Genomic DNA, 25,431 nt, shown 5'->3' on the forward strand with positions numbered 1-25,431 from the left:
GCCGGCGGTGTCATGTTGGGCGGTGTATGATACACCATGACGCGATTTTAAAAAATATATCTCTGCATTTTCCCGCGTGTGTGGATTGTTCTCAATTATTGCTGACACCGAGTCTAAAAGTAAAACCATCGATAAAAATGAAATCATATGGTGAGTTAGATTGGAGATAAAGGCGTGAGAGAGACTCAATGGCCTTGAAGTTACAGGCCTTTGAGAATTCATTTCGTTCTATAAACGGCAACTTTCATCGGATTTTCTTCCCGTTTTTTTTCAACCGAGTCTAAAACTATGTTAGCGACTGTGAAAAATGAAATGATTTATCGAATTTGATTTGAAATAAAACTGGGGGAGAGCAAGACACCACGGGCCTACAAAACAGGACTCAAAGCTATGCGAGTTAATAAAATGGTGGATATTTGTTTATAGCCACTCCCAGAATGGGTGGAGCTATGGGTGGAGCTACTCTGCAAACCGAGTAAGCCACACCCCGGACAGACACCCAACAGATAGACAGACAGACAGACAGAATCATCTACGGCTATTATAATATAGATATTGTACATTTCGAATGTTCAAACTGTCATATATAACGGTGTTTGGCATGCTGCCGTATCCTAGCAACCACTGATTCCTAGCAACATTAATTTGTAGTATATTTAATTATTATATTGTACTGTATTTACATAAAGATCTCATGAATAATATTATATTGTACTGTACTTGTATTATATTGTACTGTAATATTATATTATATTGTACATTTCGAATGTTCAAACTGTCATATATAACGGTGTTTGGCATGCTGCCGTATCCTAGCAACCACTGATTCCTAGCAACATAAATTTGTAGTATATTTAATTATTATATTGTACTGTATTTACATAAAGATCTCATGAATAATATTATATTGTACTGTACTTGTATTATATTGTACTGTAATATAATATTATATTGTACACTTCGAATGTTCAAACTGTCATTTATAACGGTTTTTGGCATGCTGTCATATCCTAGCAACCAATGATTCCGAGCAACATTGATTTGTAGTATATTTAATTATTATATTGTACTGTATTTACATAAAGATCTCATGAATAATATTTTTAATATTCGTATTGTATTTTACTAATTCGATTTGGTGTCGTATTGTAATTTTAAAGAAAACTTGTTTTAATCTACCAACTGCAGCCCCCTGTGCTAACATACGTCTGACTAGTTGTTGTAATTTATTGGCCAGTTCAGAGCTGTGTGTGGTTGCTCTCACAGTCCTAATTATTTCACCTGCAACCGTACCATAAAATAGCTTTTTGGGAATGTTGCTGTCTAAGAAAGGCATTTGGACAATGTGGAATGGAAATGCATCTCGTTTATCAAATAATTTGGTGTGAAATATATTATTAATAATAATAATAATTCATTTATTTTGTATAGCGCTTTTCCAGAAGCCCAAAGGCGCTTTGACAGAGTGGCAAACATAATGCATAACAATACATGAAAACAACAATTGCAAAAAAGACAAGAATCAATAGGGAAATATTTAAAGCAAAAGGAGGGAGAAGGAGAAGAGATAGTCAGGGGTTAAATGCTGTGGGTTGAATGTTGAATGCAGTGTTGAACAGGTGGGTCTTTAGTGATGTTTTGAATGTGGTGAGTGAGGAGGAGTCTCTGATGGTGTGAGGTAGTGAGTTCCAGAGGGTGGGAGCAGCGATGGAGAAGGCCCTGTCCCCCCAGGATCTGAATTTGGTCCGGATGGAGGGGGTCAGGAGGTTGGTACCAGCAGAGCGGAGGTTGCGGGTGGGAGTGTGTCTGGAGAGGAGGTCAGCCAGGTAGGATGGGGCCAGGTTATGGAGGGCTTTGTATGTCAAGAGGAGGATTTTGTACTGGATTCTCTGGGGGATGGGGAGCCAGTGAAGCTTGTAAAGGACGGGGGTGATGTGGTCACGGGTCCGGGAATGGGTGAGTAGACGGGCAGCGGAGTTCTGAATGTATTGGAGTTTATTGGTGATTTTTGAGGGTGAACCATAGAGGAGGCTATTGCAGTAGTCCAGACGGGAGGTGATGAAGGCGTGGATGAGGGTTTCTGCAGCTGTGGAGGAGAGGGATGAGCGGAGAAGGGCAATGTTTTTCAGGTGAAAGAAGGCTGACTTTGTGATCTGTTTAGTGTATTTGTCGAAGGAAAGGGTTTGGTCAAAGATGACGCCAAGATTCCGGATGTGAGGGGAGGTGGATACTGGGATACCGTCGATGTTGAGGGCAAAGTTATGGGTGGATTTTGTGAGCGTTTTTGGGCCAATGATGATTATTTCAGATTTATCACAGTTAAGCTTGAGGAAGTTGATTTGAAGCCAGGATTTTATTTCAGTGATGCAGTTTGTCAGGATAGAGTGGGTGTCGGTGGAGACGGACTTGGTGGAGATGAAAAGCTGGATGTCATCGGCGAAGCAGTGGAATTGGAGACCATGACGGCGGATTAAGTGACCGAGCGGGGACAGGTAAAGGATGAAGAGGAGGGGGCCAAGAACTGAACCTTGGGGGACACCTTGGGGGAGGGGAGCAGTGGGGGATTTGCAGTTATTGATGGAGATGAACTGGCGTCTGTCAGAGAGGTATGATTTAACCCAAGAGAGGGCAGTGCCGGTAACGTTAAAGGTGGATTCAAGTCGGGTGAGGAGGATAGTGTGATCGATGGTGGCAAAGGCAGCGCTGAGGTCGAGGAGGACGAGAATGTTGAGGTTGCCAGCGTCAGAGGAGAGGAGAAGGTCGTTGGTGATTTTGAGGAGAGCAGTTTCAGTACTGTGGTTGGACCGGAATCCGGATTGGAATGTTTCATACAGGTTATTGGCAGAGAGATGATGTTTGAGTTGAGTGGCTACAGCGCGTTCCAAAACTTTTGACAGAAAGGGTAGGTTGGAGATGGGTCTGAAGTTGTTTAGGGTGTCAGGGTTTAGACCAGGTTTTTTTAGAATGGGGGTAACAGCAGCAATTTTGAGGGAAGGTGAAACGATGCCTGTAGACAAATGTGTATTATGGATGACCTGTAGATGCCTGTATTATGGATGTCAATTTGTAATTCTAAAAAGGAAACTGAAGTGGAAGTTTGGTTTTCCTTTTTTAATTCAAGTTCTTTTGGATATATATCATCATGAAGCTGCTCAAATATAAATCCATCATTAATTGCCAACAAATCATCAATGAAGCTGAAGATGTTTCCGCATCTTCGTGCAGTAGTTAATTTATTCCTGCACATGTTCTGGACCCAATCAAACTCGTACATGTGCAGAAACAAATTTGCAAAGAAAGGGGCCGGATCTGACCCCATGGGTATGCCCACTGTCTGCTGGAGTATCTTGTTGCCAAATGTAAAGAAACTGTTGTTTAGCAGAAATCGAATACTTTCTTTGAGTTTACTTTTTGAAAAACTACATGAATATTGATTATCCTTTACAGACCAGTGTGCTCTGTTTTGATATACATTAATGTATACTCTATTACCTCCTGCAAATGCTTTATCTATTGCTCTGTCCAATGCAGTTACTAGCTTGTCATGTGGAATGTTTGTGTACAATGTGGAAGAATCAAAGGTTGAAAGACATTTTGCTTTACCCTTGTTATTAATGTTGTGGACACTGTCGATTATCGGTTTGGAATTGTCAATGATCCAGAATTTCTTAATACCAGAATATAACTTCAATTTTTCATGGTAGTTTTTTAAGCATTATAGATTCGTTCATTGCCGCTGTAATACTGCCCGACAAAGGTTTCAAACTACAGACTTGGCATTTAATATGGAATATTTTTTTTGTGGGGGTGAACTTACTTTTCAAGATGACTTAGAACCAAAAGTTCATTGGAATCATGTTGAAATTATTCTAGATTTTGTTAATGTGACCTTTAAAAGAAACAAAAACCACATTTGACATTTCGAAGCAAATAAATTGATCCTTGAAAGTGATGTAAACTGATATCGAACTCAATTCACGGACAGTACTGTGTTAAACTTCTGTGCATTTTAAGAGAAGTATCTCTTTATTTTGCACATTAGCCAAATTTTTTTTTAACAAAAACAAAAGTTAAATTACGACTGGGATTACGGACAGTAAAATTACAGTTCAGTACTTCGTGTAACCCCCACGAGCATTCAGGAGAGCACGTACACCTTGAGGCATGCTGTTCACGAGATTTGCCAAGGTTTGGACAGGAATCACTTGCCATGCAGTGACAATAGCCTGCTGCAATTCACGCACAGAGGTCGGCTGCTGGTCCAAGTTGTAGATTTGACGCGTTCATTCTGCCCACAAGTTCTCTATCAGATTCATATCCGGGGACATGGCAGGCCACTCCATATGCTCTACACAATGGTCAGCAAGAAAGTGTTGGATCATGCGAGCACGATGAGGCCGTGCATTGTCATCTTGGAAGACAAAGTTTCCTCAAAAGGCTGCACGAACAAATGGAAGCAATGCTTCTTCCAGGATGGCCCTGTGCTTGAACTGGTTCAGGTTTCCATTCAGAACAACCAGGTCAGTTTTGCCCCCTGCATGAAAAGCAGCCCAAACAGTCACCCCACCACCTCCAGCTTGGATTCTTGGCACTATACAATCTTCGTTGTAGGCTTCATGCACTTGTCTGTGCACTCGGACGCGGCCATCTTGACGATAGACCAGAAATCTAGAATCGTCACTGAAGATCACGTGATTCCAGTGTCCTGGCTGCCATTGACGGTGCTCTCTGGCCCACTGCAATCGGCACTGGCGGTGTTGTCTGGTCAGAAGTGGCTTTCTGAGGGGACGCCTGGCACGATAGCCTGCTTGAACCAGTTGTTGGTTGACTAGCTTTCTGGATACAGGCACATTTGTCAGTTGCTGCCACTCAACCCTAAGCCGATTAGCTGACTTGGTACGGCCATTGCGGACTAACCGGTGCAGCTGGCAATCATCCCTCCTTGTGGTTCTGCGGGGACGTCCTAGCCTCGGTATTGGAGTAGGGACACCCCTCTGAGCATTTCGTTTCAGGATCCTTGACACCTGACCTTGAGTGATGCCATACTGCCAAGCAATAGCATGCTGTTTCATGCTGGAATTTCGTAAAGCCACCACTAAATGACAAACAGCATTGTCGAATTGACGGACCATCTCCAGGGGAAGCGGCAATAACTTTTGTAGATGTGCAGCAGTTGTTTTCCACTAATACAGAACGCAACAACCCTTATATACCCGATTGTGAAGCCAATCGTCAAATGTATCTGTCCGTACATTTTGTCACGCCACCTGTGATATAATCCTGTTATTGACTTCTTGCTGCGACAGACAATCAGTGACATGGTTATTTTAACAAAGAAATCACCGAAGCGTAAAAGAAACTCACCAGATTGATATACTGAGTTCAGAACGGAAACCCAAGTCAAGAAAAAAAAATATTCCATTTTAAATGCCAAGTCTGTACACATTCTCTACTTGCGATGATGAACCTCATCTTACAAGGGAGTTTGTGCATTTTTGGGATCCAGTAAATGAATGGTAATTTATGGTGTTTATCCGGAACTAGCAGTCTTCTCACCGTCGAGTGATTTGTATGGTGTTGTATCAAGTCTGTTTTGTTATCGTTACTTATTTTGTAGGTCTTTGAAATTCCCGTGTCTCAGCCCAATTCTTCCAAAAGTGTTTGAATGTAGAATGTTTTACATACAAATGCAATATTATTATTTGCTTTGTCAATTGGAACAATAACATATTGTGTTTGAAGCTGCCTTAAGCAATCACGTGTCTCTGGATTGTTTAAAATTGCCTTTGGATTATTGATTCGAACTTTTCTTTTCAAATCAACAACTCTCCTTTTCACATGTTTCTCTACCTCCTCCAACCATAAAGCCATTTGTGTGTTTGGTACTTTATGTTTATCAATTTGTTCTTTCATCCATTCGCCCAGTCCCATCATTGTAAGCTCCATTGCTTTATTCCAGTTTATTCTTTTGTTTTCTCTATAATTTGGTCCTTTTGTAAGTAATGCACGTAATCTTTTATCTTTCACTATTCTGAGATCACCTGTGATGACGTGTTTATGATGTGGATCTTTGAATGCGGAATGTTCACAATTACAATGATGTGTGTTATTTAACCATTCCTCTACATCTATAGATTGTACAGTGTCCTTGTAGTTGAAGATCTTTCCCCGAATTGAATTTCCCAAAGTGTACACAACTCTTGGTCGCTCTCTCTGTTGTATTGTTTCTGGAAGTTTACTCCACACTTCCTTATGTTGAAGTATTTTCTCGATATTTACCATTTCCACCCCTTTGTTATCAAACATAATTTTGATGATATCATTGTCTTTTCTACGATTCACTTTTTTAGGTTTCTCTTTGTACATTTTATAATCAATCATGTCCAGAATTGCTTCCATGTGTTGGATTGGGAGTTCCTCTTGATCGTCCTCTTCCATTAATCTGTTCACGATTTGCCAAACTTCTTTCAGTTTTTTTTTTTTTAAGGTATTGATCTTAATTCTGCTGCTGTTAAGTAATGTGCAGATATTGGATTTGTTAAGATCTAACCATTCATTTACAATTTGTTGTGGTGTGTCTATAATTGGACATTTACGTCCATAGTTATGTACTCTGTGTCTCTGAGAGTCTCGTGGTAAGGTGTTAAACACAGAGGCGATGATGTTTTGTCCATTTTGCTGTGTATATGTGTCATTAATTCTTTCATTTAATCCATAAGGGTAAGCAGTTCTTAATTCTTTAATCCAGAAAAGTTCTCTACGTTTACGTAATTGTGTGATTGTTTTATCTTCCATCCCATTCTTTTTACGGCCATTTCCGCTTATCTTTTCTATAACCTGAACACTGAAGCTCGCATTTTCACAATATCCAGAAGTAAAATGATGGGTAAGTAGTGGACAACCAGTAGTTCCATCTGGGTTTTTCATGCCGCTCCTACGTGCATTCATTCTCACATTACATCTCTGCATTGTTTCACCAACATATTGCATCGCACATTTGCTGCAGGTCAATAGGTAAACTATATTTGAGGTTTTACATGTAATTAATTCTTTAGTTTCTTTTAACTTGTAACATCTAGCCGTTACTGTACAATTAATTATATTGTTTGTGGTAAATATAAGACAAGTTTTGCAATTGCAAATCCCACATTTACGCGCGCGCACACACACACACACACACACACACACACACACACACACACACACACACACACACACACACACACACACACACACACACACACACACACACACACACACACATATATCTTAATGGGTCTTTCCAGTTTATGCACATTTTCTTTAGACAAATTACCAAATGTACAATTTAAATTGAAAGAAAGAAAATTGGGAATTTGGCCAACACTTGGGAATTCAGCCAACACTTGCGAATTTGGCCAACACTTGGGAGTTTGGCCAACACTCGGGAATTTGGCCAACACTTGGGAGTTCGGCAAACACTTGGGAATTCGGCCAACACTTGGGAATTCGGCCAACATTTAGGAATTCGGCCAACACTTGGGAATTTGGCCAACACTTGGGAATTCGGCCAACACTTGGGAATTCGGCCAACACTTGTGAATTTGGCCAACATCTGGGAATTTGGCCAACACTTGGGAATTCGGCCAACACTTGGGAATTTGGCCATCTGGGAATTTGGCTAACACTTGGGAATTTGGCAAACACTTGGGAATTCGGCCAACACTTGGGAATTTGGCCAACATCTGGGAATTTGGCCAACATTTGGGAATTTGGCCAACATCTGGGAATTTGGCCAACATCTGGGAATTTGGCCAACACTTGGGAATTCGGCCAACTCTTGGGATCGGGTTAGATGCACAAACATAGATGCATTTCAGACAAAAGAGCAAATACGTACTTTGTGAGGGGGGCAACCCCCACACCGCCCCCTCCCCCTCCCATAGACATCCATAGGGCCCGATTATTTTAATGCCGTGAACAAAATTTGGTACATCACGAGTGATTAAGGTTGTGTTCAAGTTTTATCAGAATTGCATTTTCCGTTTCTGAGAAGAAAGCAAATAACTATTTTGGGGGGCAACGCCCCCCCCCCCCCCAGTAGACCCTCTTAGGGCCTGGTTTTTTTAATGCCGTGAAGAACCTTTGGTACATCACGAGTGATTAAGGTTGTGCTCAAGTTTCATCAGAATTGAATGTGTAGTTTCTGAGAAGAAAGCAAATACCTATTTTGGGGGATTAAACCTGGATCCGCTTTGAACCCCGGTAGACCCCCTTGGACCCATTTTTAGCCGCGTCGCAAGACGCTGGTCATAGAGTGCCCTCTGCTGTTGTTGTTGTTCTTCTTCTTCTTCTTGTTCTTCTTCTTCTTGCAGAGAAGACAAAACCTCAAAGCTCCACCCATTCTGGGAACCATAGCTCCACCCATTCTGGGAGAGCCTTCATATAAACAAATATCCACCATTTTATTAACTCGCATAGCTTTGAGGCCTGTTTTGTAGGCCCGTGGTGTCTTCCTCTCTCACACAGTTTTATTTCAAATCAAATTCGATATATCATTTCATTTTTCACAGTCGCTAACATAGTTTTAGACTCGGTTGAAAAAAAACGGGAAGAAAATCCGATGGAAGTTGCCCTTTATAGAACGAAATGAATTCTCAAAGGCCTGTAACTTCAAGTCCATTGAGATTTTTTTTTTTTAAATCGCGGCATGGTCAGTCATACACCGCCCGAAATAACAGACAGGAAAATGCCGAGATATATATATTTTGTTTAAATCGTGGCATGGTCAGTCATACACCGCCCGAAATAACAGACGGGAAAATGCCGAGATATATTAAAAATTCGTCCATTTGATGACAATCGTCACGATGAAATATTTAATTTATACGTTGTCACAATAATGTGGAGAGAGGAGCATAGCTTCGTTCACGTGTCGCCACACACGGGAAAATGCCGAGATATATATATATTTTTTTAATCGCGGCATGGTCAGTCATACACCGCCCGAAATAAGAGACGGGAAAATGCCGAGATATATATATATATTTTGTTTAAATCGCGGCATGGTCAGTCATACACCGCCCGAAATAACAGACGGGAAAATGCCGAGATATATTAAAAATTCGTCCATTTGATGACAATCGTCACGATGAAATATTTAATTTATACGTCGTCACAATAATGTGGAGAGAGGAGCATAGCTTCGTTTACGTGTCGCCACACACGGGAAATTGCCGAGATATATTTTTTTTAAATCGCGGCATGGTCAGTCATACACCGCCTGAAATAACAGACGGGAAAATGCCGAGATATATTAAAAATTCGTCGCCACACATGGGAAATTGCCGAGATATATTTTCACTTTGCACAAAAATAACATCAAGTAATCGAATCAATAGGAATGTCCTGTGCCTATAACATCGACGTTATAGGCACAGCTGCATCTAGGCATTGTGTAACATCGACGCGGCTTTTGTTTTAATTAAAACTTTTTGTACTTGTTTTTTAATGTGGTGAACAAACTTGAGTTTCAACATACCAAATATCATTTGTGCCAAGTTTGGTCACAATCCCTTCAGCGGTTTTGGAGAAGAAGTTGCAAGTGTTTATGGGACCGACTACGCGCCATCGCATAAGCTCACCTGAACTCCATTCCAGGTGAGCTAAAAATCATTCAAATTATCACCATCTTACTATAATTCACCAAATGTGCGTCCGTCCGTTCGAAGGTACCGCAAAAACGGCTCAACCGATCGTAATGATATTTTGGGTGGGTATTCCTGGGACCTGCTTGGGTATTCCCTGCTTGTCGTTAAAGGCGGCAAAAAGGGTTGGCGTCAGGAAGGGCATCCGGCCGTAAAACATTGCTTCAAAAAAAGGGGACCGAAAAACAACAACCACAGTTCCCGAAAAAGGCCAACCCCCGCTTGCGGGGAAAAATGGCCTCTAAAGGTGGTTTTTTTTTTTTTTTTAATTCCTGGGACCCCTGGGAGTAAAATAGGCTCTATGTTTTTCCAATTTTTCCAATTTTCCAGTTTCTCCAAACACGATGGAATAATATTTACCGATATGAACAGTGATGTGGCTTTTGTTGAAATTCTACAAATACTGTTTATTCTGCGTACCAGGAGAGAGTAGATCGACTCCTGACGAACTCTTCCTATATAAACATGCGGCTCCGAAATAACATGGCAGCGTGTGCAAAGCGACCGAGAAACAGGTGTAGCGGCCGCTTCCGTGTTACAGATTCGGCGCGCACTCTTCACACATAAACGTGCGACTGAGAAAGACGTGTAGTGGCCGCTTCCGTTTTGCAGAATTCAATCTTTTTCAAAACGGGCGCCATGTACTGTTTTGATTTTGATGATTTGCCTGTGATATGATTCAACGGATGTTTATATGAATCGTTTAAAATTTAAAAAATCCTTAAATTTCTGATATTTTGCCTTTTCATTTGGGTCTCCCAATTGAAGCCACGCCAGTAGGGCGGGTACTGTTGCTAGTAGTCTTTAATGCAGTCTGCTAGCCTCATCGATGTGTGTCTACATCTTTTGATATCATTTTATATAGTTGACAACTGGTGCTGCTGTGACGTCACTTCCGCCATGGTATGGCGTGACGCAGCAGCTCTCAGAAACGGAACGTTTTGTTGATATTTCTGTTTTACTCGCGTTTGGATGAAAGATATTTAAATATCTGATTATCAGGAAGTGGGTACTTATTGCTGGCTTTAATCGTTCCAGCAGAATGAAATACAAATCAAATCGATGGATCACCGGAGAGAAGGTTAAAATAATGTTGTCAAGATACCAATGAAGAGCAGACATGTTACTGAACCCAAAGGACATGTAACCACATACATGAGGCCATTACTGCATGCACAAGAGCTAAAGCAAAATGAATGACACAAAATGGAAGGAATGGTTGATTCCACATCGTAGCTACCTGCCGATCACTGTACCAGTAGAGGTCAGACTTCTTTAAGACAAACCAGTTGTGCTTCCACGACGAGGTGAAGATGGACCGATTTTGTTTCTTTTTCATTAACCAGCCTTCGCAGTCTCCGAGGCCAAGGTCTTTGCACGATATCCGCCTTCTGCTCATTTGCGTGGCTGTGTGAGAATATTGATGCACTGTATAAAGCACAATCGGCAATGTGAGAATATTGATGCACTGTATAAAGCACAATCGGCATTGTGAGAATATTGATGCACTGTATAAAGTACAACTGGCTACGTGAGAATGTCAATACACTGTATAAAGCACAATCGGCTATGTGATAATATCAATACACTGTATAAAGCACAATCGGCAATGTGAGAATATCAATACACTGTATAAAGCACAATGGGCAATGTGAGAATATTGATGCACTGTACGAAGCACAACTGGCTACGTGAGAATGTCAATACACTGTATAAACCACAATGGGCTATGTGAGAATATTGATGCACTGTATATAGCACAATCGGCAATGTGAGAATATTGATGCACTGTATAAAGCACAATGGGCTGTGTGAGAATATTGATGCACTGTATAAAGTACAACTGGCTACGTGAGAATGTCAATACACTGTATAAAGCACAATGGGCTATGTGAGAATATTGATGCACTGTATAAAGCACAATGGGCTATGTGAGAATATTGATGCACTGTATAAAGCACAATCGGCAATGTGAGAATATTGATGCACTGTATAAAGCACAATGGGCTGTGTGATAATATCAATACACTGTATAAAGCACAATGGGCTGTGTGAGAATATTGATGCACTGTATATAGCACAATGGGCAATGTGAGAATATTGATGCACTGTATAAAGCACAATCGGCAATGTGAGAATATTGATGCACTGTATAAAGCACAATGGGCAATGTGAGAATATTGATGCACTGTATAAAGCACAATCGGCAATGTGAGAACATTGATGCACTGTATAAAGTACAACTGGCTACGTGAGAATGTCAATACACTGTATAAAGCACAATGGGCTGTGTGAGAATATTGATGCACTGTATATAGCACAATCGCCTATGTGATAATATCAATACACTGTATAAAGTACAATCGGCAATGTGATAATATCAATACACTGTATATAGCACAATCGGCAATGTGAGAATATTGATGCACTGTATAAAGTACAACTGGCTACGTGAGAATGTCAATACACTGTATAAAGCACAATGGGCAATGTGAGAATATTGATGCACTGTATAAAGCACAATGGGCTGTGTGAGAATGTCAATACACTGTATAAAGCACAATCGGCTATGTGAGAATATTGATGCACTGTATAAAGCACAATCGGCAATGTGAGAATGTCAATACACTGTATAAAGCACAATGGGCTATGTGAGAATATTGATGCACTGTATAAAGCACAATGGGCTGTGTGAGAATATTGATGCACTGTATAAAGCACAATCGGCTATGTGAGAATATCAATACACTGTATAAAGCACAATGGGCTGTGTGAGAATATTGATGCACTGTATAAAGCACAATCGGCTATGTGAGAATATCAATACACTGTATAAAGCACAATGGGCTATGTGAGAATATTGATGCACTGTATAAAGCACAATGGGCTGTGTGAGAATATTGATGCACTGTATAAAGCACAATCGGCTATGTGAGAATATCAATACACTGTATAAAGCACAATGGGCTGTGTGAGAATATTGATGCACTGTATAAAGCACAATCGGCAATGTGAGAATATTGATGCACTGTATAAAGCACAATGGGCAATGTGAGAATATTGATGCACTGTATAAAGTACAACTGGCTACGTGAAAACGTCAATACACTGTATAAAGCACAATCGGCAATGTGAGAATATTGATGCACTGTACAAAGCACAACTGGCTACGTGAGAATGTCAATACACTGTATAAAGCACAATGGGCTATGTGAGAATATTGATGCACTGTATAAAGCACAATGGGCTATGTGATAATATCAATACACTGTATAAAGTACAATCGGCTCTGTGAGAATATTGATGCACTGTATATAGCACAATGGGCTGTGTGAGAATATTGATGCACTGTATATAGCACAATCGCCTATGTGATAATATCAATACACTGTATAAAGCACAATGGGCTATGTGAGAATATCAATACACTGTATAAAGCACAATGGGCTATGTGATAATATCAATACACTGTATAAAGCACAATGGGCTATGTGAGAATATTGATGCACTGTATAAAGTACAACTGGCTACGTGAGAATGTCAATACACTGTATAAAGCACAATGGGCTGTGTGAGAATATTGATGCACTGTATAAAGTACAATCGCCTATGTGATAATATCAATACACTGTATAAAGCACAATGGGCTATGTGATAATATCAATACACTGTATAAAGCACAATGGGCTATGTGAGAATATTGATGCACTGTATAAAGTACAATCGCCTATGTGATAATATCAATACACTGTATAAAGCACAATGGGCTATGTGAGAATATTGATGCACTGAATAAAGCACAATGGGCTGTGTGAGAATATTGATGCACTGTATAAAGCACAATGGGCTGTGTGATAATATCAATACACTGTATAAAGTACAACTGGCTACGTGAGAATGTCAATACACTGTATAAAGCACAATGGGCAATGTGAGAATATTGATGCACTGTATAAAGCACAATCGGCAATGTGAGAATATTGATGCACTGTATAAAGCACAATCGGCAATGTGAGAATATTGATGCACTGTATAAAGTACAATCGGCAATGTGAGAATATTTATGCACTGTATAAAGCACAACTGGCTACGTGAGAATGTCAATACACTGTATAAAGCACAATGGGCTGTGTGAGTATATTGATGCACTGTATATAGCACAATCGCCTATGTGATAATATCAATACACTGAAGGAGCCGGGGCTCCCACGTCGATCGGAAGAATGGACGCGACAAAAAGCTAGAATTCATCTGAGTTGCTTTAATGAAATCAAACACTCAGGCACTCTGAAAAACCGTTTATCAGTCAGCAATATATATATATTCCGCCAGGGGGTTTGCCCAGGCCCGGCGCCAGGGGGCGTGGCCCAGCGTCCTGGCTGCGGCCTGGCAAGTTGAGGGCGAGCCTGGGCGTCCTGGACGAGCCCGGCATGGTGATCGCTCCGCGTCCTTGATAGGTGCAAGGCGATTGTGAAAACTCAGCGGCAGCCGCTACACACGTCCCCCCAGAATCGACTTGCACCGGCAGGGTCAATTTGAGGGGGGTCCTGATGACCCGGCCGAAGCGACCCCTGGCGGGTCGTGGGAGGGGGTCCGGTGAGGTGGTGGGCGGTCGAGTGGGGGGCACCGTGGACGGGGGACGGCCTCGCCGCGGCGGAAGGGCCACCCGTGGTGGGTGGTCGACGTCCACGTGCGCCGGCTTGAGGCGGTCCACAGCAATCCGGTCCGACCTGCCGCCGATGTCGATGACGAACGACTTGTCGTCCCGTCGCAGCACCCGGAAGGGCCCGTCGTACGGCGGCTGGAGTGGCCACCGATGTGCGTCGTGACGCACAAAAACATACTCCGCTGTGCGGAGTGCTGGGGGGACGTAGGACTGGGGGTCACCGTGGTGGGATGTTGGCACGGGGGCAAACCGTCGGGCGGCCTCCTGGAGGTCCGAGCGCTGGTGAGCTGCGGACCAGGGACTGGTAGCGTCGGGCACAAATTCGCCCGGGACGCGTAGCACCTGGCCATAGACAAGCTCGGCGGTGGATGCCTGGAGGTCCTCCTTGGGGGCCGTGCGAAGGCCCAAAAGGACCCACGGCAGCCGGTCGGCCCACCCGACGTCTTGAAGGCCGGCCATGAGCGCGGCCTTCATGGAGCGGTGGAATCGCTCGCACAACCCGTTTGCTTGGGGGTGGTAGGCCGTAGTACGGTGGAGCTTGATCCCCAGGTTGCGGGCGACCGCGCCCCACAGCTCGGAGGTGAACTGTGGACCGCGGTCTGACGAGATGTCCGCCGGTGCGCCGAAGCGGGCGACCCAGGTGGCGATGAAAGCCTGCGCCACGTCGGCGGTGGTGGTGGAGACGAGGGGAACGGCCTCCGGCCACCTGGTGGTCCTGTCCACCATGGTGAGCAGGTGTGTGAACCCCCGTGACGGGGGGAGGGGGCCCACCAGATCCACGTTGACGTGGTCGAAACGTCGTTCGGGCACGGTGAAAGGTGCCAGCGGGGCCTGGGTGTGTCGGTGGACCTTGGCCCGTTGGCAGGCCGTGCAGGCGCTGGTCCAATCGCGGACGTCCCGACGAAGGCCGTGCCAGACGAAACGCGCCGACACCAGCTTCTGGGAAGCTTTCCGGCCCGGGTGGGAAAGGCCGTGGAGGGAGGCGAAGATGCGGCGTTGCCAGGCGACGGGCACGATGGGGCGAGGCTGGCCTTGGGAGACGTCGCAGAGCAGGACAGTGTCCGCGCAGGGGATGTCGGCCAGGCGGAGGCCCGTGTCCGCCGCCCGGAGGGCTTGCACCGTGGTGTCGGTGGTTTGGTCCGCCGCCATAAGCGCAAAATCCACGCCCAGGTGGACCGCGTTCGCGCTGGCCCGGGAAAGACAGTCGGCCACGGCGTTGTTTTTGCCGGCGACGTGCCGGATGTCCGTGGTAAACTACGACACGGCGGAGAGGTGGCGCTGTTGGCGGGCCGACCATGGCTCCGTGACCTTGGCCATGGCGTAAACCAACGGCTTGTGGTCGACGAACGCCGTGAAAGGTCGGCCCTCCAGGAGGTGGCGGAAATGGCGGACGGCCAGGTGTAGACCGAGGAGCTCCCGGTCAAACGTGCTGTATTTGAGCTCGTTCGGCCGGAGCTGCCGGCTGAAAAAAGCGAGTGGCTGCCAAACCCCGTTCACCCATTGCTCATGTACGGCGCCCACCGCGTAGTCGGAGGCATCCGTGGTGAGGGCGATGGGAGCGTTGAGCACCGGGTGAGCGAGCAGTGTTGCGTCGGCGAGGGCCCGCTTTGAGCCTTGGAAGGCCGCATCCATTGCTGCGGACCAGGCGATGTCGTGCTTGGCCGGCATGCCCCGGAGGGCTTCGTAGAGGGGCCGCATGAGCTGAGCAGCGCGGGGCACGAAGCGGTGATAAAAATTCACCATTCCCAGGAATTCCTGCAGGGCCTTTATGGTGCGGGGACGCGGGAACGTGGTGATGGCCTCGACCTTGGTTGGCAGCGGCACGGCCCCGTTCTTGGTGATGTGATGGCCCAAAAAATCAACGGCCGTCGTGCCGAAGTGGCATTTGGCCGGGTTGACGATGAGGCCATGCTCGCTGAGGCGCTCGAACAGTGTCCGGAGGTGGAGGAGGTGCTCGGCCCGGGACGTGCTGGCGACGAGGATGTCGTCCAGGTAAACGAAAAGGAACGGCAGGTCACGCAGCACGCCGTCCATCAAGCGCTGGAACGCCTGAGCCGCGTTCTTGAGACCAAACGGCATCCGCAAGAATTCGAATAAGCCGAACGGCGTGATGACTGCCGTTTTAGGGACGTCGGCCGCCCTGACAGGTACCTGGTGATATCCCCGTATGAGGTCAATTTTCGAAAAAATGACCCGTCCCGCCAGACGGGCGGAGAAGTCTTGGATATGCGGGATCGGGTACCTGTCGGGGGTGGTAGCGTCATTGAGACGGCGGTAGTCGCCACACGGGCGCCATCCACCCCCCGGCTTTGGCACGATGTGCAGTGGCGAGGCCCACGCGCTATCGGAGCGCCGCACGATGCCGAGGTGCTCCAACACGTCGAATTCGGCCTTCGCTACGGCGAGCTTGGCTGGGTCGAGGCGGCGGGCCCTGGCGTAGACCGGCGGGCCCGTGGTTGGTATGTGGTGCTCGATCCCATGCCGTACTGCGACGGCCGAAAACGTCGGCCGCGTGAGGGCCGGGAACTCCGTGAGCAGGCGAGCAAACTCGTTCGCCGCCGGGACGGCGCATGCCAGCTCGGTCGGCGCGGAGCTGCTCAATGTGCATACCAGGGAGCTGAAGGTTTCAGCGTTGATTAAACGACGCCGTTGGACGTCCACCAGCAGTCCGTGTGCGCAGAGGAAGTCGGCGCCTAGCAGAGCCACGGGCACGTTGGCGGTTACAAACGTCCAAGCAAAGCGTTGGCCGCCGAAGCAGAGGGTGACGTTGCGCGGGCCGAAGGTGCGGATAGTCGATCCGTTGGCCGCAACTAAGGAGGGGCCGCAAACCGCGGATTGCCTGTCCTGGTCAGAGGCGGGTATGACGCTCAGTTGGGCGCCGGTGTCGCACAGGAAGCGCCGTCCGGACGCTTTATCCGTGATGAACAGTAAGTTGCCCGTGTGGCCGGCGCTCATGGCTGGTAATGAACGCCGGCCCGGCCGTTTCCCGGCCTGCCGAAGGTGCACGGGGGTCGGCATGTCCGGGCCTTCTGTCCGAACCTGGCATGATAGTAACACCACGCTTGGTCAGGTGGAGGCCTCGGTCGTCGTGCCGGAGGTGGTCGGCTCGGTAGAGCGGCCGCCAATGGCGTCGGCAGTTCGGCCGTCGACCGTGCCGGGTGCTCGGGCGCCCTGGGTGTTGCGTCGGACGGCGGTGGGTCCCATGTCGCCGCTACGATGCGCTGTCCTGCGGCGGAGATCTTGTCGGCTTCTCTGGCAAGGGCCCGGGGATCTGTGATCGTCGTGCTTGCCAGGGCGAGGCGTACCGGGTTAGGCAGCTGACGGAAGAACAGCTCCCGGAACAGGAATGCCGGAGAGTGCTCGCCGAGCAGTGAAAGCATGTAGTCCATGCGCTCGGAAGGGCGCGTGTCGCCGAGCTCAGGCAGATCGAGCAGGCGCCGTGCGCGTTCCGCCGATGGGAGGGCGAAAGCATCGAGGAGCAGCTTCTTAATCGCGCCGTATTTGTCAGCGGCTGGCGGGCTTTCGAGGAGGCTCAGGGCGCGGGCCGCGGTAACCGACCCGAGCGCAGCTACCACATGGTGGAAGCGGGTGTCGTCGGCCGTGATGCCTCGCAGGGCGAACAGGGACTCCGCCTGTGCGAACCAAACCGCCGCGTGAGCCTCCCAGAAGGTAGGCAGTTTAAGGGCGACTGCCGTGTCCATGTCGATAGGTCACCAATGAAGGAGCCGGGGCTCCCACGTCGATCGGAAGAATGGACGCGACAAAAAGCTAGAATTCATCTGAGTTGCTTTAATGAAATCAAACACTCAGGCACTCTGAAAAACCGTTTATCAGTCAGCAATATATATCTATTCCGCCAGGGGGTTTGCCCAGGCCCGGCGCCAGGGGGCGTGGCCCAGCGTCCTGGCTGCGGCCTGGCAAGTTGAGGGCGAGCCTGGGCGTCCTGGACGAGCCCGGCATGGTGATCGCTCCGCGTCCTTGATAGGTGCAAGGCGATTGTGAAAACTCAGCGGCAGCCGCTACAACACTGTATAAAGCACAATGGGCTATGTGAGAATATTGATGCACTGTATAAAGCACAATGGGCTGTGTGAGAATATTGATGCACTGTATAAAGCACAATCGGCAATGTGAGAATATTGATGCACTGTATAAAGCACAATGGGCTGTGTGAGAATATTGATGCACTGTATAAAGCACAATGGGCTGTGTGAGAATATTGATGCACTGTATAAAGCACAATCGGCTATGTGAGAATATTGATGCACTGTATAAAGCACAATGGGCTGTGTGAGAATATTGATGCACTGTATAAAGCACAATGGGCTGTGTGAGAATATTGATGCACTGTATAAAGCACAATCGGCTATGTGAGAATATCAATACACTGTATAAAGTACAATCGGCTATGTGAGAATATTGATGCACTGTATAAAGCACAATGGGCTGTGTGAGAATATTGATGCACTGTATAAAGCACAATGGGCTGTGTGAGAATATTGATGCACTGTATAAAGTACAATCGGCTATGTGAGAATATTGATGCAATGTATAAAGCACAATGGGCTGTGTGAGAATATTGATGCACTGTATAAAGCACAATGGGCTTTGTGAGAATATTGATGCACTGTATAAAGCACAATGGGCTGTGTGAGAATATTGATGCACTGTATAAAGCACAATGGGCTGTGTGAGAATATTGATGCACTGTATAAAGCACAATGGGCTGTGTGAGAATATCAATACACTGTATAAAGTACAATCGGCTATGTGAGAATATTGATGCACTGTATAAAGCACAATGGGCTGTGTGAGAATATTGATGCACTGTATAAAGCACAATGGGCTGTGTGAGAATATTGATGCACTGTATAAAGCACAATGGGCTGTGTGAGAATATCAATACACTGTATAAAGCACAATCGGCTATGTGAGAATATTGATGCACTGTATAAAGCACAATGGGCTGTGTGAGAATATCAATACACTGTATAAAGAACAATGGGCGATGTGAGACTATTGGTGCACTGTACATACATCACACTTTTATTAACTGCCCATTCTGAGGTACAACTGACCTATGAAGTACAATGCGTGTTTGCAAGAACAGAGGTCATGTGATTGATCTTGCATTGATGTCTGAGTGCAATCCATCTGGCAGCAATCCAGCTTCACTGTGTAATCTCTAAACCTGGCATATACTCTATCCTGGAAAGTGTTACCAGCGGATCTATAAATCGGAGTCGATCCACATGAAAATACGATATTATCATTATCAGAAAGACAACAAAATATGAAAATTTACAGTTCTACGTAGACATCGTCCACAAACAACATAAGTTCTTCCTGGCCAACCTTACCTTTACCTTTACACTTGGCATTATTTCGCATTCGGACTGGATCCCCATTCTGTGAAAAGTAGGAAAAAATTATAGATTATGCCTAATAAAGGCCCATCTATTTATTACAAATGCAAAACCTCGCGCCCCCTTCCTGTCTCCCACCTCCCGCCCTCCTTCCTGTCTCCCACCTCCCATCCTCCTTCCTGTCTCCCACCTCCCATCCTCCTTCCTGTCTCCCACCTCCCGTCCTCCTTCCTGTCTCCCACCTCCCGCCCCCCTTCCTGTCTCCCACCTCCCGCCCTCCTTCCTGTCTCCCCCTCCCATCCTCCTTCCTGTCTCCCACCTCCAATACTCCTTCCTGTCTCCCACCTCCCATCCTCCTTCCTGTCTCCCACCTCCCGCCCCCCTTCCTTTCTCCCACCTCCCATTTTCCTTCCTGTCTCCCACCTCCCATCCTCCTTTCTGTCTCCCACCTCCCATCCTCCTTCCTGTCTCCCACCTCCCAGCCTCCTTCCTGTCTCCCCCCTCCTGTCTTCAGCCCCCCTTCCTGTCTCCCAACTCTCACCCCCCTTTCCTGTCTCCCACCTCCTGCCCCCTTCCTTTCTCCCACCTCAAGCCCCCCTTCCTGTCTCCCCCCTCCTGCCTCCAGCCCCCCTTCCTGTCTCCCCCCTCCCACCCTCCCCTCCTGCCTCCAGCCCCCTTCCTGTCTTCCAACTCCCACCCCATTTTCTGTCTCCCACCTCCTGCCCCCCTTCCTGTCTCCCACATCCTGCACCCCTTCCCACCCCCCTTGCTGTCTCCCACCTCCCATCCTCCTTCCTGTCTCCCACCTCCCATCCTCCTTCCTGTCTCCCACCTCCCACCCTCCTTCCTGTCTCCCACCTCCCATCCTCCTTCCTGTCTCCCACCTCCCATCCTCCTTCCTGTCTCCCACCTCCCGCCCTCCTTCCTGTCTCCCCCCTCCTGTCTTCAGCCCCCCTTCCTGTCTCCCAACTCCCACCCCCCTTTCCTGTCTCCCATCTCCCGCCCCCTTCCTTTCTCCCACCTCCAGCCCCACTTCATGTCTCCCCCCTCCCACCCCCTCCTTTATTCAGTCCCCCTTCCTGTCTCCCAACTCCCACCCCCCGTTCCTGTCTCCCACCTCCCGCCCCCTTCCTTTCTCCCACCTCACGTCCCCCTTCCTGTCTCCCACCTCACGCCTCCCCCTTCCTGTCTCCTGCCTCCAGCCCCCCTTCCTGTCTCCCCCCTCCCGCCCTCCCCTCCTGCCTCCAGCCCCCTTCCTGTCTCCCACCTCCCGCCCCCCTTCCTGTCTCCCACCTCCCGCCCTCCTTCCTGTCTCCCCCTCCCATCCTCCTTCCTGTCTCCCACCTCCCATCCTCCTTCCTGTCTCCCACCTCCCATCCTCCTTCCTGTCTCCCACCTCCCGACCCCCCTTCCTGTCTCCCAACTCCCGTCCCCTTCCTTTCATCCTCATATGTAATAAATATATAGCCCTCAATGGGTTGGATCACCTTAATGCCCAATAACCAAGCTGCGCATGTTCCCACCGTCACAGCGAGTCTGAATCTGTACAAACTAGTTTCAACATTCGGATCTATGTTCTTATCAATACCATGTCACCTACCCAGTGAAATTAACATCACGTGGCCCATCAAAATTGTCTTATACACAACGATCGGCAACTGTTTCTCACCTCACGGCGCATCGTGGAAGTAGTGTTGTGTTCGTCTGATATGTTCACCTGGGAGAAGAACAGGAAAGGTGAGAGGCATCCAGCACTGACAGACACAACAGAAAAATAAGTTTCCAAATGACATTCCATGAGTGAATTAAATCAGATTTATGGTTTGCCTTCAACAGAAAATCCAAGAGGCCATATACGAGTCGCCGGAGTTTCAGCAAATGTATCCAAAGTGACATGCGACACCTCACCACAACAGCTGCAATCAATGTCCCACGACATTATTCACCTTCATCTTCACGTCCATCTTGTAATGACATGTTTATTTCACCAATGTTTGTCATTAACAGCTTGGGAATGACAATTCCATCACAAACCTCCGTCTCACCCTGTTGCTCAGGAAAAATCTTCAAACGAACCCACCTGTCTATTTCCACGATGACGCTGGAAGACGGTTCAGTCTACTTGAACTTCTTGGCCTCGTCGTCAGCCACGACCTCTCCTAGGTAAACCGGATAGCAAAGCTCGTGTCCAAAGCCAGCCGCAGACCGGGCACCCTCCACCGATCCAAGTTTTTCCTTAAAAAAAAAATCTGAGCTACTCAGTCTGCAAGGCCTTTGTCCATATCTCAATGGAGTACTGCTCTCCCTTATGAGCTGGTGCTCCAGCATGCCATCTGTCTCTCCTGGATTCTGTGAATTCTAAAGCTCTAAACATTATCGGATTGTCGCGTGATGAGGTGAAAGGCCTGTTGCTCTCACATTGCAGACAGGTCGGTGCCCTTTCTGTTTAATGCTATTTCTCCTCCGGTCCTCCTCTCTCTCTGCTTTCTCAGCGCTCAGACCAATACCGGTTCCTCCACAACTGAAAAGTTCTTCTAGTAACCCGCTTGGGAGCAGGTTGACTAAAGTTCCAAAATCAGGCCTACTGCAGACTTCAACCAGCTCATGTTGTCCTCCATCTCTACCCATCATCTTTTGTGTCCCCATTAATCCCATCTCAATAAACCCAATCATCTTACTTGTAGGTTACTGCGTCCCTTTCGCGTCTCCTCCGAACCCTCCTCTTTTCCTCAAATCCCCCGCTCGTTACATCTACAAGTTGTTCCACTGCCCTACTATCAGTATGTTGCCTTTTCGCCCTCTATTACATCACTCCTCCATGAGCCTCGATTTTGCACAGAGCAAGAAGAAAAACAGAAACACTTTGATGGGGAAGAGGAACATCACGTAGCTTGATGAGGATTTTCAAAAGGAAACCGCACAAGCGTAGGCTAGCATTGCAGCATTTCTCCTTTCATTTCTCATTTCCAACAAGTCCTTTCTTGCCGGACGTTTTGGGGCTCCTGCATTGGTAAACTCAATCTGGCAATAAAATGGTGGCCAAAAACAAGACGTACCTTTCTCTCTCGTTTCGTTCCCTCATTCGGCACCAAATCTTCCACGGTTCTGTTGTCGAGGAAAGTGGGCAAACCAGTCGAAGATCACCAAACCAGAGATAAAAGTCGCATTTTTCGAACATGAGAGTGGTGGGTGTGTGGGGAAATTGAAAGAACGAACGAAGTTAGTGCACGAAACGGTGGTGCACGTGGCCGGAGAAAACACCTGCAAGGCAGGAACACTCGCAGACAACAACTTTAAACAGCAGAATGGCCACGACAAGTACAAGTCTATATCATGTCATATCCTGGAGGTGGAGTCTCCCTACTAATCAAGGCAGAGCAATTAAAGAGGCCCTGGCCCCTCTTTAAGATCAGGTTCCTGGGTGTGTGACTTTTAGCAGATGCTAACCACTTGCTTTCTGTGTCATGGAACCCATGGTGAAATCACTATCAGATAACATTGTCAAACACTTTGGCTAAACAAGCCACAGATGCCACTGAGAGAGAGAGAGAGAGAGAGAGAGAGAGAGAGAGAGAGAGAGGCTTGTACACTTGTCACAATGGTGTATTTATTCATTAACATATGTCAAAAATGGTTCCGTTACACAGAATGGCTCATTTTTTGAAATACGCTTTGCGTACTGTCCTTGTATCAAACTGGCACGATCGGAGATCGCACCAAGAAGCTTAAACAAACATTATCCCAAGTTTGAGCCATCGATGGAAAAACCAAGAGATTGGACAGATACGAGAGATACGAGCTGAGACCTTATCTGCCCTCTCACTTCAAGGCACACACTACCCAGTTGCACTTTGTTTTTATTTATTTAAAATCATTATCCCCCTCTGTTATTATTTACTAGCAAAGGTAGCCGGCAACACAGAATCGCTTTGCGGATGGGAATATTAAGGGAGGGTGGGACAGAAAAGAGGGAGGGGAGAGGGAGGAGGGGAGGAGAGAGAGAGGTGCAAAGGAGGGAGAGAGGAGGGGAAGAGAGGGTAGGGGAAAGGACGAGAGGGGAGCAGTAGGATAGGCAGAGGGGAGAGTAGGAGGAAAGTGAGAGAGGAGAAGGAATAGGGGTGAGAGGGGAGAAGGAGGGGAGGTAGGGGTAGAACAGAGGATAGAGAGGATATGGGGGAGGGAGGGGAGGAAGAGTGGAGGAGAGAGGAGGACAGGTGGTAGTGAGGGGAGGGAAGGAGGTTGGAGGAGGTGAGGAGGAGGGAAGAGAGGAAGAGAGAGAGGGGAGGGAGAGGGAAGAGAGGAAGAGAGAGAGAGGGGAGAGAGAGGGGAAGGGGAAGGGGAGGGGGAGAGAGAAGGATGGGGAGGGGAGAGGAGGGGGAGGAGGGAAAAGGAGGAGAGGGGAGAAGTACGACAGGGAGAGGAGAGAGCAGGAGGAGGGGTCAGCGGGGAGCAGGAAGAGGGGTCAGCGGGGAGCAGGAGGAGGAGTGAGCAGGGAGCAGGAGGAGGGGTCAGTGGGGAGCAGGAGGAGGGTCAGTTGGGAGCAGGAGGAGGGGTCAGCAGGGAGCAGGAGGAGAGGTCAGCAGGGAGCAGGAGGAGTGAGCAGGGAGCAGGAGGGGTGAGCAGAGAGGAGTGAGCAGGGAGCAGGAAGCAGGAGGAAGAGTCAGCGGGGAGCATGAGGAGGGGTCAGCAGGGAGCAGGAGGAGGGGTCAGCAGGGAGCAGGAGGGGTCAGCAGGGAGCAGGAGTGAGCAGGGAGCAGGAGGGGTCAGCAGGGAGCAGGAGTGAGCAGGGAGCAGGAGGAGGAGTGAGTGGGGGGGAGGAGGAGTCAGCGGGGAGCAGGAGGAGGAGTCAGCGGGGAGCAGGAGGAGGGGTCAGCAGGGAGCAGGAGGGGTCAGCAGGGAGCATGAGGAGGGGTCAGTGGGGAGCAGGAGGAGGGGTCAGCAGGGAGTAGGAGGGGTAAGTGGCGAGCAGGAGGAGGAGGTGGCAGAGCAGGAGGAGGAGGTGGCAGAGCAGGAGGAGGTAACAGGGGTGTTTTGTTACCAATAGGCTTGAAGAGCACTGGCCAAGTGGCTTCGACACTCAAGCTAGCACTCCAACAAAACGATAAAATAAGGAGCGGCTGTATTGGGAAGTAATATCAAGCTGATTGGTAATCATACCCTAGGAGGATGGGATGGGGTAGTTAACTTTCCGATGTTAACTTTCGCAAGATGAAGGGCCCCGGCCTGTGCTCCTTAGGCACCATTGTTAATCAGACGTGTGAACACCATGGGGCCGCACAGCAGGTCTCTCTCAAAATAACACTGGTCGCAAGCAAATTCCACCCGTTGCTTTGCTGAATATGGAGAAGGAGGTATCTTCTTCATCTTTTAAAGTTTTATGGCATTTACAGAGCCACAAGGCTCTATATACGCCACACGCCCAGATATAACAGGGGTGAACAAAATACCCACTCTGTTGTTAGGTGATCGCATCTCGATTCTCGAAGAGATTAATTTATAAAATGGGTCGTGATGTCCGGATGTTTGTCTTTGGATTTCAGACTGTATCGAAAGCTCGAGACATGTGAAGACGGATGACCCTGATCTTATTCCGACATGGAGGGCCTCCATCCATTGTTGAGAGAATAGGACAAGGAGCACTTAGCTATGGCCTTTTCCTCTACTCCACCACCCCTCACAATTTTTCAATGCAAATAATAAATAAATAAACTTT

General features: G+C 47.5%; 1 protein-coding gene across 5 annotated transcripts in view; it reads right to left on the minus strand.

Annotated features, from left to right (window-relative positions):
• CNKSR1 (connector enhancer of kinase suppressor of Ras 1) overlaps positions 1-25,431 on the minus strand; it is a 153,756-nt gene that overhangs the window by 24,669 nt on the left and 103,656 nt on the right. For 2 of the 5 annotated variants that reach the window (XM_068116427.2, XM_078778595.1), the window contains 4 exons: positions 22,775-22,823; positions 21,388-21,435; positions 19,713-19,761; positions 10,927-11,114 (listed from right to left, as the gene is read on the minus strand). In XM_068116427.2, the coding sequence (XP_067972528.2) occupies positions 10,927-11,114; positions 19,713-19,761; positions 21,388-21,435; positions 22,775-22,823 (334 nt within the window). The remainder of the gene's footprint in view (positions 1-10,926; positions 11,115-19,712; positions 19,762-21,387; positions 21,436-22,774; positions 22,824-25,431) is intronic. The other 3 variants (XM_068116429.2, XM_068116431.2, XM_068116428.2) reach the window with 3 other exon arrangements.

This window comes from Myxine glutinosa, chromosome 5 (assembly GCF_964187855.1).
Source record: "Myxine glutinosa chromosome 5, kmMyxGlut1.1, whole genome shotgun sequence".
NCBI lineage: Eukaryota > Metazoa > Chordata > Myxini > Myxiniformes > Myxinidae > Myxine > Myxine glutinosa.